Here is a 14,595-nt window from a genome sequence, read left to right as displayed (position 1 = left end):
AAATAAGCAGCAGAGTATTATTTGTTGATAACATGTATGATTAAGCCACTATACAATGTATTTTGGATGGGAAATTGCATTTTGTATGCTGTGATGATGCTCAGTGAATAAACGTAAAATAAATGAATTAAAAAAAAAAAAACACCCACTGGGACAGGTACATTCACAAGAGTGCTTAACAACTTCTTTTTTATTTATTTATTTATTTTGGAGAGGTTTTTGCTATAGGGCGCATGCACTCGCCAGACAGACAGACAGAGACAGAGAGATAGAAAGCAAGAAATCACACCCCCACCCGCAAGGGGATGGCCACACCGCAATCCCTTCTCCTCCATTCTCCTCTCCATTCATCTTGGGCATGCACGCACACGTGCCCGACATGAGTTTAAGCCACCAGGTCCAGGACTCGAACCGCGGTCAACTACGTGGGAGTCCAGCGACATAGCCATTACGCTAACTGCTGGTCCCCTTAACAACTTCTTTTTAACAAAAGCTATCATAACACCAATTCAGAAGGGAAAATCAAATAGGATTTCTACTCTTCAAAGGAAGTAGCTGCACCAAATGAATCCCTTCAATATGCATATTTGGGGTCTTCAGTAATACTGTATCTTATAAGTCTAACATTGCCCCTCATGTCATGACTCCAGCATTCTCAGTACCAGGAGATTCTGCACCCATTTCAACCTTTTGGTTCCCAACACTCCAGAGCAGCAGTCCTCCTAGTGTGGTCCATGGATCCATTTCAGGGCAGAATATCCCAAGATCCTTCCAGAGGGTCCAATAGTCAGAATTATTTTCAAAATAATACCAATATTATTTTTATTACTATTATTATTTTTATGTAGAGGATTATGGGAGATAAGAATTTATATTCTGAAAAGATCTATAGTATCATTAGTCCAGTTAGAGATAGGTAAAGTTGTACATAACAATAGCTCATTATGAAGAGATAGAAAAAGTAAACTTTTACTCATGCTGGGAGCTCTTGTAAGACCATAGTACTCTACCATGTATAAAGAAATAAGTCCTCAAAAAAATAAAAAAAAAAATTTGGAAAGACATGTTTAAAAGTGAAGATATGGGGGACCAGCAGTTAGCATAATGGCTATGTTGCTGGACTCCCACGTAGTCAACCACTGTTCGAGTCCCGAACCCGGTGGCTTAAACTCACTCAGGGCACGTGTGCGTGCATGCCCAGGATCCTGAGAGGAGAATGAAGGAGAAGGGATTGCAGCATGGTCATCCCCTCTGGGGGGTGATTTCTCACTTTCTGTCTCTCTGTTTCTGTCTGTCTGGTGAGTGCATGCACTCTATAGCAAAAACCTCTCCAAAAAACAAGTGAAGACATGGTAAAGTCAGTGATCTGGTAATTTAAATGTATTCCAAACAAAACTCACCTACTTGTAACAGTTTGGACTTTCCCTCTGTTATCTAGTCTTATACAATGAGTAATAGTTATAATAAATATATAAATTGCAACCTATAGAGACAACTGTCAATCTAATAATTAGTAAATCAGTATTTTAATCTGTTTGTGTGTAAGATAGTTGAATCTGCATTTTTAGCCTTTTAGTTGGGAAATTTAATCCCAAACATTCAAGGTTATTATTGATATGTGTGAACTTGTCCTTTTTTTCTAGTTGTTGCATATTCTTTCACTTCTATTTATTTTCCTTTAGTTTTCCTGGTGTGGTAGTCCCTTAAGTATTTTTTGAGGAGTTGGTTTAGTTACCACAAATTCTTTTAGCATTTGTTTATCTAGGAATTATCTTTTAAGAGAGTTTTTTGCGGGACCAACAGTTAGCGTTAATAGTTATGTCACTGGACTCCCACGTAGTTGACCGCGGTTCGAGTCCCGGACTCAGTGGCTTAAACTCACGCCAGGCGCGTGTGCGTGCATGCCAAACACCCCAAGAAGAGAATGGAGGAGAAGGGATTGCAGCATGGCCATCCCCTCTGGGGGGTGATTTCTCGCTTTCTATCTCTCTGTCTCTCTCTGTCTGTCTGGCGAGCGCACATGCCCTATAGCAAAATCCTCGCCCCCCCACCAAAAAAAAGAGAGTTTTTTGCTATAGGGTGCATGTGCTCACCAGAGAGACAGAAAGCGAGAAATCACCCCCCAGAGGGGATGGCCATGTTGTAATCCCTTCTCCTCCACTCTCTTCTCAGGATCCTGGGCATGCACACCCACGTGCCCAACATGAATTTTAAGCCTCTGGATCTAGGACTTGAATCACAGTCGACTACATGGGAGTCATCTGCTGGTCCCACTAGGAATGATTTTTATTCTCATTTCAAAGATAATCTTGCAGGGTATAATACTCTTGACAGAAATTGTTTTTCTTTCAGTACTTTAAATAATGTCTCCCCATTCTTTCCTTGCTTGCCTTTACTGTTTCAATTGAGAGGTCAGTGTTAGTCTAACAGGGTAATCTTTGTAAGTAACTTCATTTCTTTCTTGCCATTTTTAGCATATTGCCCATCTTTGTCTCTAATTTTTACTAATTTGGCTATGATATGCCTTGGAGAAGATCTTATGTTATATATATATGTGGTGTCCTTTGTATTTCCTGGATTTGGATGTGTGCATGCCTCTAAATTTGGAAAGTTTTCAACTGATATATCATGAAAGAGATTTCTATGCCTTTGCCTGTCTCTACACCTCTGGAATACCTGTTAGATGGCTGACAGGCCATTTAATGGTGTCTAGGATTTCTCACGTTATCAAGATTTTTAATTGATATTCTTCTATTATTTTTGGTTGTCTGGACTAAATTGCAGGTTTTGTCATCAAGGTCAGAGGTTCTTTATTCTGTGTGGTCTAATCTGCTGTTGATATTTATGAAGGAGGTTTTGATTTCTTGCATCGTGTTCTTTATTTCCAGAAGTTTGTTTTTTTTTCACTGTGTCCCTTTATGGGGTTCCTCTTTTAAGTCATAGAAGGATTTTCTCATCTCCTGGAATTGATTGTCTGTATTCGCTTGCATGTCATCAAGCTTTGTTTTAATGAATATTCTGAATTCTTTTCCTGACATTTCTGTGATCTCTTGTGTTTTATCCATTGTTGGTAGAGAGTTATTATGTTCCCTTAAGAGAGAGGTGTTTCCTGGTTTTCTCCTATTTCTTAAGGGCTCTGCTTTGATTTTTAGTCATCTGGTAATATATTCCATTTTTCCTATTTTTATGGCGTATGTTTCTGTAGTTGTGTGCTTGCGCCCTTCCCTATGGCGTGCATTCGCTCTTTACTAGTTTTCCTCCTCTACTGTAAATGGGGTGTGGAATCCACAGTAGGAGTTTTAGGTTCAGATTTCCAAAAGGGAATTTCTCTCTTTTTACTGCTAGGGGCTTGTGGAGAGAGAGTCCTCCAGAAGCTTCTGTCTTCAGGTGTTTGGTTCATATATATCCAAAACTTTCTGCTCCCAATGTGACAGGAGGTTGAGCTGAACAGGTAGTGCACCACACAGGACAGAGAGGCCCTTCCTCCCCAACAGAAGGCTGGTTGGGGGTCCCTAATGAACTCAAGCCAAGCAGCTTGGGCCTCCCTGTTGCTCTTGGATGGGTGAGGGGCAGAATGACTTGGACAAATGTCGGGTAGCAGCTCCTATCTTCTGTCTCTTCTATCTCAAGGATAGTAGGAGGCTGGTATTGGTTCTTGAAGTCCAAAGCAGCCTCTTCCCCCACCAACAGCAGGCTGGGTGGGAGTTCCTCCAGCTGTTCCTTTTATCTCTCATCTTCAAGACCAGTGGATCTTAATGTAACAGATATAAAAAGTGCATTGATATGATCTCAAATTCCACACTGCAGTTAACCTTTAAGAAACTACTACTTGCCATTTTGAATTGTTATTAAAGAACAATATCCACAATTTTCTGAAAAGGTCACTCACATGTTCCCTTTTTTCCCAACTGCTTATCTGTGTGAAACTGTATAATCATATGCTTAAGTTTAAACAGCATTTTCCACAGATATAGTGTAGAAGCAGGTATGCCTCTGTAAAGTCAGACACTAAAGAGATTTACAAACCTTTAAAAAAAATATATTCTTTTCCCTATTTTTTGTCTTGTAAAATACAGCTTTTTTTTTCATAAAAAGTGTTATTTATGTGAACGAGCAATGGATTTTTGTTGCTATTTTTAAGTCATAACTATATAAAAATTTATTTAAATGTTTAAAAGTTTCTCAGTTTTACAATCAACTCAGTATTATATATACGTGTGTGTATGTGTATGAATATATATATATGTGTATACATATATGTATATATATATATATCTTGTGTTATACTGAGTATATATATATATTCTGAGTTGATTGTAAAACTGAGAAACTTTTAAACATTTAAATAAATTTTTATATAGTTATGACTTAAAAATAGCAACAAAAATCCATTGCTCGTTCACATAAATAACACTTTTTATGAAAAAAAAAGCTGTATTTTACAAGACAAAAAATAGGGAAAAGAGTATTTTTTTTAAAGGTTTGTAAATCTCTTTAGTGTCTGAATTTACAGAGGCATACCTGCTTCTACACTATATCTGTGGAAAATGCTGTTTAAACTTAAGCATATATATATATATATATTCAGTATAAACACAAGATTTTTGGAGCTCTCAATAATTTTTAAGTATTTAAATGGGCCCTGAGACCAAAAAGTGATATTTTGTAGCAAAAGAGTCAGTGTATGTGATGAGCGTAGGGAGAGAATTAAGCCATGACATAATATATATCCCCTCTGCCACAGTTACCCAACTAGTGATTTACAGGAATTTGGCCCATCACAACACAGTTCCCTATGAGTCATTATGGACTCTGTTTACGATCCTGAGTTCTTTTTTTTAAAATTTTTTTCTTTATTTATTATCATCATAATCTTGTTTGTATTACATTGAATCACATATAACTTTACAGTGTATTACATTTCTTTTTCCAGAAGGAATACCGTGCATATCAGTCAATACAGACATTAAAATCCCCATTTCATCATCCAATAGCTTTTCGTTATTTTTCCCGATCATCATTATCATTATTATTACAATTATTTTTTAAACAGTCAATCACTATTTCTCATTTTGCTTGTAAAAAGACTTTACCCAACATGAAATACCTCTCAGACCAATCCAGTTGATAATACTATACAAGTTGTCATCAACAGTTAATAAACCATATCTGTGTCCTACTAATGTCATGCCTCTCTATTTATTCTATTGCTATCTTTCTCTATACTCTTTTTTTCTCTTGCCCCATTCCACACTCTTATCCTCAGTAACTATTTTCACTGCTTTTATGTCCTCCAATATTTCGATCTCTACCATGCAGTGCAGATAGTCAGTATATATTAAGTGGATACATACAATATCTTTCTTTCATATCTTGACTTACTTCACTCAGCAATAGCTACTTCATATCTGACTACTTTCTATCAAATGCCGGGATCTTGTTGTTTATGACTGAATAGTATTCCATAGAGTACATATGCCACATTTTTCAATACACTTGTCTATTTGTTTGTGGACATTTCGGTTGGTTCCATGTCTTGGTGATCATGAATAACGCTGCAGTAAACATTGATGTGCAAGCACTTTTCCGACTGAGCGTTCTCCTATCCTTTGGGCAGATACCCAGAAGTGGGATTACTGAATCAAAGGGTAGTTCTATTTGTAGATCTTTGAGGAACCTCCATATTGTTCTCCACAGTGGCTGAACCAGTTATGATCCTGAGTTCTCTTTCAATGTGCCTTTTTCTTTCAAGTTCACTAATTTATTTCTTCTTAGAGAGAGATTGAGAAGACAGATAGGCACCACCCACAGGGTCTTTATGCCACAATCCATCCCCAAGTAGCCTGGGTCATGGGCATATATGCACCCAGTGTGAACAGGAAGGTCCCAGGATGTAAACCAAGATCGTTCTCTTGTGGATCCAGTTGCATTAATGTGCTGCTCCACCACCTGGTCCCTCAATGTTCCTTTTTGAAAAACACATGTAGTCAAACGCCAGCTGTCTGAGCCACAAAGCTATGATCCAGAATCCAGCAGACCCCCTGTGGAACTCTTATCCTAGTCACAGGTAAAGTAGGCAGGAGGAATAGACATCTTTCTGTCTGACCATGAGTCCTTGTCCACCAGCAGGTTTTCCCCTGATGCTAACCCTTTGTTCTGCAGGAGATTGTTGGTCGTCGACACAGGACCGTGTGTTCCCCTGCCATCTGCTCCTGCCCTTGTCTCATTCACCAGCATGCTGCTCCAGCAGCCCAGTAGAGACTGTAGGAAAATAAACCCTTAACAGTCCCTTTTTCACTAGATGCTGCTCTAGCAGTCAAATGGGAGTGGCAGAGAATCAGTGGTAGTCTGCTTTTTTATAGATATAGCATCTGCTTGCCACAGTCTTGTATTGTTGAGAGATGGAAAGCTGACCATATTACCAGGTTCTCTGCGTAATTGATGAACCTCAAAGAAACAGAAGAATATGTGAGTTCAGTAATGTGTAAAATACATTTTACTGGGGGTGATTTTAGAATTATTTATTTCTCCAAACAATAGAAATAATATATGGCTAATGCAAAAAAAAATTTTAATGTGAGAAAATATTTTATTTATAGGAGAAATAGAAGCACTTTTAAAAACCCACTCTACATAATACTATTAATTTAGAATTTGGCACAAGCCTATCTCTGTAGCCCAGCGGTTAAGAGCTATACATTAGAAGCCAAATCCAACATGGCCAACCACAGTTTGAATCCTGGCTCTGGCAGTTTGAAAAACACCCGGGACACGTGTGTGTACATGCCACAAATCCTGACAGAATAGAAAAATGATGGGGAAAGGATTGCAGCACTCCATTGGGAGGAGTTTTCTTGCTTTCTCTCTCTTTATCTCTCTGGTAGTGAACACACCCTCTGGCAATTTAAAAAGAAAAGAATTTGGGACATGATTCTCCAGGTTTTTAATCTGTGAATGTATATAAATAAATATATAAATTACTAATAGAAGAACATCATTTTATATCCTACTTTTTCTCCCATCACAAACATCTTCATATATCCACATCCACATTTTAAAGGCTGTGTACTATTTCATGGCATGAATGAATGATAAGGTATTGATCTCCTATTGTTGGATATCTAGGTGACTTAGAATGGAGATGTTTAAATATTTTAAAGAAGTTTTTGGGACCAGAGCTCTAAAGCTTAGGCATCTGGTACCAGTGCACGGTCAAGAGACCCTCCAGGAAAGTGACAAAGCAGTCCCAGGCCCCAAGATTAGCAAGGGGAAAAAAAAGTGACCACCATTCCTTTCTGGACTTTTCATTAGATGACGCAGGGCAAACCTTCATCACAGCCTTTGCCTGTGTTCCCCACCACAACAGAGCGATGAAGCTCTCCTGAGATTAACTGAGAGGTAACGGAGCTATGAGGGGCAAAGTCACACTTCCTCCCAGAGCCCCATTGCAGACAGAGCTGTCACTCTGTGGTGGGTATAGTGCTCTGCCTACAAAAGACATGATGCCTCAATGATAGCTCTAAATATGCCAAGTTTGTATTGTCATCCTTCTACCAATGCCAGGAAAACTAAACCTCAGGACCTGGCCAATGCCCCAGCCCCACTCCAGCCCTGTGGCTATCAGGGCCCGAAGTCTCGAGCAAGCCAAACATTGTGGGGGAGAAAGGGAGGAGGTAGGGTTCCAGGTGCTGAGGAGGTGTCCACACCAGTGATTTCTGAGATTCCCATGTTCTCATTTCCTCCGGGCTACCCTTGTGCATGGGACTCTTTTTCAAGGCTGCCTGCGGCCACCCAACCCTGGATCCCTGGGTTCTATGGCTTTGAGATCCACAACCTCTAGTCTCAAAGAAGAAATTCCATGGGGGATGCAGAGGGCTCCTAAGCCTTCCTGTTCTCCCAAAGTAAAACCTTCCTTCTTCCTCCTGTCCAAACCCCAGGGCCTGGGCTTCGTGAGATCCTTTGGAAGGAAGGAATTGTTGCAAGTACTGTAACTTATATTTTCTCCCCACTGCAGACCCTGTTCAGACAAAGGAGCACAGAGCTGCCTCCATGTGAATGGAGAAAGGGGCAAGATTCAGAGAGAGGGAAAGTGAAAATCCAAGCTATTGTCTTGCCATAGTCATCCTCAGCAAATCTAGGTCCTTATGGATACACTTTCCCACCCAGACCTGTTACACGCACCCCTGTAGGTCCCAATAACAAAAATAAACAAATAAATAAATAAATAAAGGGTCAGTCCACATCTCTCTCCTAGTTCTCATTTTCTTAGGTTCTCATAGGCAGAGCCACCTCTTATACCTCCTTGGAGGTCACTTCGCCAGGCCTCTGGGAAGCAGGCAGGCTTGTCTGCTCTAGGCAAGCACTTGGTCTTTCCTAAGCATGTCTCTTCTTGAAGATGACCCTCTCTTCAGCTCTCGTCCTACCCTTCCCAGGGCTCAGACAAGCTCTTGCTTGGAGCTTCTAGAGGTGTGCATTGACCTGAGAGTAGAATGGGAACCCTTCCCTGGGTACACTCTAAGTCCTGCCTTGTCCCTTACCCTTCCTTTCTACTTCTTGTCTCCCTTTGCTCCTTAGACTTTGGCCACACTGGCAAGTTTTCTGCACCTGACCTTGCCATGTCTTTTCCACCTGAACAACTTTCTTCCCTTCCAGGTCACTGTGAGTTCCTTTGTGCAGAGGGGTCAACTTTGGTCACAGCTGGGAGGTAGCCTCCCCACCATCACCTTTTTTATTTCCATCATAGCATTTACCAAGGATCTCTACCTTGTTTGGTTTCCTGTTAGTTCATCTGCTAACCACCATCCCATAGATGGAAAGTGAACTTTGTGAGGATTGGGGGTGGCTCACTTTAGTTGTACTATGCTCTCATCTTCCAAAACAGCACCTGCTCACAGTAAAGATGTAATAACTGTGAATGAGCAAGGGAGTGAATGGACGGGAGGAAAAAAATCCTTCTCCATCCATGTCTAGTCTGAAAATAAGAAAATACTCTGATCTTTCTTCTTCCTTCTCTGAAAACCCTCTGAGATACCTCAACGCTTTGGAAATCAAAGATAAGGAAAGGAAGTTCCTTTTGGTAAAGGCAACTTCTACTCTTCTTTCAGCAGAAAAACCTCACCTGAAGAGAAGAAAGGGAACTAGCTTGTTATTTTTGTGAGTAGAAGAGGGGGTTACTGGGAAGGAAGAAGGGAAAGGGAAAATTCATGCAGGAAATAACCAGGGCTAATTTCTGAAGCAGCTGCCCACCACACCTTGACTGAAGGTGTTATTACCAGTGGTTCCTGCTGGCTCTGCAGGGTGGAAAGCTGACTGTCTTTCACACAGAGGAGTTGGCGTCAGCTCAATTAGCAGGACGGCCTGGTTCCTGCTCCTGGACTCCTGTCTAAACAGGAGTGCCCTCAGGCAGCCACAGGGCGGGGGCGTCTGCAGTGGCAGCCCAATCCCGCCAGACCAATGATGGGGAAGCTTTGCTCCTTCTTAAGCTCTAACAGTTCAAGCTGGGGCTAGAAAGCCAGCCAGCCAGCCACCCCTCCAGATCCTTGCCTGTCATTGCAGAGCTGAGACAAGGGGCCCAGCCTACAGCCAGAGCTCAGGAGCAGAGCCTAGCCACCCTGCCACACCCCCAGGCCCCAGCATGGCCGAGCAGCTGACTGAGGAGCAGGTGGCCGAATTCAAGGAGGCTTTCTCCCTGTTTGATAAAGATGGGGATGGTTGTATCACCACTCGGGAACTGGGCACTGTCATGCGGTCCCTGGGCCAGAACCCCACCGAAGCTGAGCTCCAGGAAATGGTGAGCGAGATTGACCAGGATGGCAATGGCACTGTGGACTTCCCCGAGTTCCTGGGCATGATGGCCAAGAAGATGAAGGACACAGACAGCGAGGAAGAGATTCGTGATGCCTTTCGAGTGTTTGACAAGGATGGCAACGGCTATGTCAGTGCTGCTGAGCTGAGGCATGTGATGACCAGGTTGGGGGAGAAGCTGAGCGACGAGGAGGTAGATGAGATGATCCGGGCTGCAGACACAGATGGAGACGGGCAGGTGAACTATGAGGAGTTTGTCCGCATGTTGGTGTCCAAATGAGGCCAGAGCCTGTGCTGCTCCTGGGCTACACACCTGGCCAGGCAGGTGGCCTTATGCTGCATGCCGCTAGGACCTCAAACCTCCTGTTTCTACCTGCACCTCCAGTTTCCTCTGGGTACTATTGCTTTGGCAAAGTAGATTCAGTCACCTTCCTGCCTTTCCCTGTCTGCACCTCTCTTTTTGCCAACTTTTCACCTGCTCTTCTTAATTGATGCAGAAGCACCCAAGCTTAGCAAATCGTGAAATCCTCCCACCATTCAGCAGTAGAAGCCGAAGTGACGTTATTGCATGTGGACATTAAACCAAGAAACCAGTCAAGGTTGTTCTGGCTCTGCTGTCTACCCAGATGGGCACAGGGTGACATCTTAGAGCCCCTTCAGCAGAGTCCCTGAGGGACACCCAATAACCTGGACAGGGAGGCTGGATCCACAGACTACTGCCAGAATTCCTGGAGCCCTTGGGGTGCAGGCCTCTTCTGCTGTCAGATTCAGGAGGGTGGGAGACATCTCGGTGCTGGGGCAAAGGAAGAGGACTTTGATAGCAGAGGCCAGACCTCCTGAAAACCTTTTGTTCTGCATGGCATTTGCTTGCTCCATTCTGTCTTCACCAACCCACCGTGACTCATCTTTTGAAGCTGGGAGTAAAACTGGGGTCAGTCATAACATGTTTGTATTCATCAGGAAGGAGCAATATGTGAATGAGAGGGAAAGGGGCGCTTAAAGAGGAATAAAGAGACTGTTTTGTTTCCTTTCTTCTGGTTCTGACAAATTATCCTTATTATGTCCAGGGTTGGTTGTTGTTTCTGTTTGTTTGTTTTGTTTTTTTGTTTGTTTGTTTTTTGGGTTTTTTTTTTTTTTAGAGAGATTTTTGCTGTAAGGCATGTCCACTCACTAGAGAGACAGAGAGACAGAAATTGAGAAATCACCCTCCAGGGGGAATAGCCACGCTGTAATCTCTTCTTCTCCATTCTCCTCTTGGGATTTTGGCCATGCACGCACGTGTACCCAGCATGAGTTTTAAGCCACTGAGTCTGGGACTTGAACTGCAGTCTGCTATGTGGGAATCCAGCAACGTAACTGTTACACTATCTGCTGGTCCCTGTACAGAGTTTAAATGAGGTTAGAATCTCCATTTTTGTGCTTTTGGAAACACAATGAATTCCTGTATTGGTGGGTATAAACAAAACAAGTGGGAAATTTGGATAAGGTAAATCTGAATATTTGTTTTCAATAAAATGGATGATCCGGTAGCAAAGAGTGGCTAAAGATCCATATAGAGCTCCTAAAAGAATTGAACTGATTAGAATTGAGGAAGAGTTCTGACGGTTGGTTGTATTCCTCCTCTAGTCACTCCTGCTGTAAGGCATGTCCACTCACTAGAGAGACAGAGAGACAGAAATTGAGAAATCACCCTCCAGGGGGAATAGCCACGCTGTAATCTCTTCTTCTCCATTCTCCTCTTGGGATTTTGGCCATGCACGCACGTGTACCCAGCATGAGTTTTAAGCCACTGAGTCTGGGACTTGAACTGCAGTCTGCTATGTGGGAATCCAGCAACGTAACTGTTACACTATCTGCTGGTCCCTGTACAGGGTTTAAATGAGGTTAGAATCTCCATTTTTGTGCTTTTGGAAACACAATGAATTCCTGTATTGGTGGGTATAAACAAAACAAGTGGGAAATTTGGATAAGGTAAATCTGAATATTTGTTTTCAATAAAATGGATGATCCGGTAGCAAAGAGTGGCTAAAGATCCATATAGAGCTCCTAAAAGAATTGAACTGATTAGAATTGAGGAAGAGTTCTGACGGTTGGTTGTATTCCTCCTCTAGTCACTCCCTGATTGCTGTGAAGTACGTAGCGATGAGAAGATAGTGCGGGTTAGGGGTTCTGACTGCAAAAGTGATTCAGAGACTGAGTCCTGCACACCACCTGTAACACCCAGAGGTCAGATCAGCTCATGCAGAAGTGAAAGTGGCTTTGTCAGAGATCATACTGTTTCCAAAGGGGAGCAGTGTTTTATGAGATGGACACAAACAGGCCCATCAGAAATAACCAGTCTTGGCTAAGTCTTTTATCCCTGACACTCCCACCTCCAGGAATTCCTCACTTGTAAACAAAGAGCACTGACTCGGGGAGGACAGACAAGGATTCCAACTCTGGCCCTGACCCTCCATGATGGGAGCCACAGTTCTCAGCACCTGGCCTACCTACAAACTCACTGCACTCTATGGGGCAGCTACCATTATTCTCTTCATCTTCCAAATAAGGAAGCTGAGACACAGAGTCTATGAATCAGCCCAGTGTCCCACGGCTGTGAGCAAGGGGCCAAGCTGAGATTTGGTGCATGTTGGTGCCCCACCCACTGCCGCTACATGCCTCTCATGCACCCTCAGCCTGCACCGGGTGATTAGAATGGTGCCTCCTTCAAGTACCTGACATGCAGAAGGTGAGTAATAAAGAGCTACCATGACTACCACCATGAAAGAACCCTTCCAGCTCTAACAGGCAGTGAGGCTGGGCAATATTCTCCCACCCTTCCAAACTGTTGAGATAGGGGACAAGACAGGGACAGGGAAGGACTACAGAAGGTTCTCCTATGCCATCTCGGGGTTTGATTTCTTCTTAGTTTAGTTGCTTCTTTCTGTCTTTCAAGCTATTCAAGCAGGAACAGCTCTTTTCTTTTTTCTTTGTGTTTTTTAATTTGGAATTTATTTACTCCATGAGAAGAGTCATAGAAAGACAGCACTCCCAGCAGGATCCCAGTGCCATGATCCACTTGCAGCGCATTGTATGCCCAGCGCATTCAGAAAGGTCTCCAAATACAAAGCCAGAACCTTCCCATATAGGTCATGCTCACAGAGCGTCAATTTTACCCCTGCACCACTGTCTCACCACACTTGGGACTTTATTTCTGAGAGGACGCTAATGGTAGATCTCAAGTGAGCACTAGCCCTCGTGCCAGTGTAATTGTACATCCTCCTGCCTGGGGAATAGAAGAGGAAGACTAAGCTCCCAGACAGCAGGGCTTGTCAGGGAGTTAGCCCGTCTGGCCGGCTAGGCTGCTGCCCTCCGGAGTTGAGGCAGGTTGAACACTTCCTGCTGGACACTTGGGAAGGAGCCTTATAAGTGCGAAGGCAGAGCACCCAGTGGGCAATGGACAGCAGCTCCCTGGGGGAAGAGGGTATGAGCAGCAAAGCCAAGACAGCGGCCACAACGTGAATCACAGTGCCACCTGCCAAAGGGACATGACGTCACCACCAGGGACAAACACAACCCAGATCTTAGCATCCTAAATCCTTTAGGAATTAGACAAGCAGAGATCTCCCTTCATGAGGAGTTTCCTATAGTCTCCAACATGGATGTGGATGGAGGTTTGACATTTAATCTCCCTCCTTCAAGGTGTGGGCTTAAGCCAGTTCCTGCAAAGATTGAGGGCTCCATGCTATGCAGATGCCTCAGCTAGAAGGGGATGAAGGTGTTTATCCTGTGTATCTTCCTCCCAGCCTCCCAGCAGATCAGCCAGATAAGATCCCTTGGTAATCCTTCACATTGCCCTGGAACCTCCTAGGCCCCTGTTTTATGGCCATTAGGAGTCTTTCATCGAGAACATTCTGTGCCCAGGCAGGAACAAGCTGGTGTGGTGGGAAGTTCCCCTTGTTCTCAGCTAAGAGCTGACAGCCCCTGGTCCTCCCTGAGATCCTTGGCAGAAGCAGAATAGTAATAAATGAAGCTTTCTTTTTCCTGCAGATAGAAGCCTAAGGTAGCAAGGTCAAAGGGGACCTTGCAGTGACACTGCATGTGCCCCTTGGTGTTTATGCTCCTGAACACAATTTTAAATTTTGTTTATTTATTTATTTCATGCACAAGAGAAACAAAGACAGAGAGAGAGAGAGAGAGAGAGAGAGAGGCAGCACCCCAACAGGGTCTTGACACCTTGATTCCACCTCCAGCTTCACCTGGTCCCAGATCATGGGCACACGCACTCCGAGCACATTCAGGTAGGTCTCAGATGCAAACAAAGAACCTTCTCATATGGTTTGGCCTCACAAAACATCACATCTTACCACTGGACCACCATCTGGCCCCTTGAGCACAAGAACACAACTTTTTAAGCATATCTTCCATGATCCTTTCTTACTGAAACAGGAACAACAGCTGAACCTCTGGGTTGGGTGAAGAGATGCCTGACCCAGAGGGCGACACTGTTAGGCCAATGCTGTCTGAGTCTGGTCACCCCAGCCCTGCTGTGAGGGACATGAAGTCCTGGGGGCTCCCTACAGTGGCCAGTGGATCCAAAATTCACTGCATGATTGTGGGTCTCTTCCTGTGGAAGAGGACTGGCAGGGCCAGCCTCCACAGCTGGATGTTAGACATCACACAGCAGCTGCAGCATCTAGGCCTACCTGGGCACACCTGTGCCTGTCTTCAGCCTCCTTTCCCTCCCAGTTTATTTTCTCCTCCTCACCTTGGCCAGAGCCTCCCAGAAGCCTATCCTGTCCCAGACACCAA

General features: G+C 43.5%; 1 protein-coding gene across 1 annotated transcript; it reads left to right on the top strand.

The window, feature by feature from the left end:
• Window positions 1-9,449: 9,449 nt before the first annotated feature.
• Window positions 9,450-10,812, top strand: CALML3 (calmodulin like 3). Its single transcript, XM_006158463.3, has one exon. It carries the CDS (start codon window positions 9,635-9,637, stop codon window positions 10,082-10,084), a length of 450 nt encoding a protein of 149 aa, XP_006158525.1. The 5' UTR covers window positions 9,450-9,634; the 3' UTR covers window positions 10,085-10,812.
• The last annotated feature ends 3,783 nt before the right edge of the window (window positions 10,813-14,595 follow it).

Source organism: Tupaia chinensis, unplaced genomic scaffold, assembly GCF_000334495.1.
Source record: "Tupaia chinensis unplaced genomic scaffold, TupChi_1.0 Scaffold000598_1, whole genome shotgun sequence".
NCBI lineage: Eukaryota > Metazoa > Chordata > Mammalia > Scandentia > Tupaiidae > Tupaia > Tupaia belangeri.
Note: the sequence above shows the minus strand (reverse complement) of the source record. Positions and strands in the feature narration are given on the sequence as shown.

Excerpts from the sequence above, each read along its gene's own strand:
- CALML3 (XM_006158463.3), top strand. The coding sequence starts at position 9,635 with ATGGCCGAGCAGCTGACTGAGGAGCAGGTGGCCGAATTCAAGGAGGCT.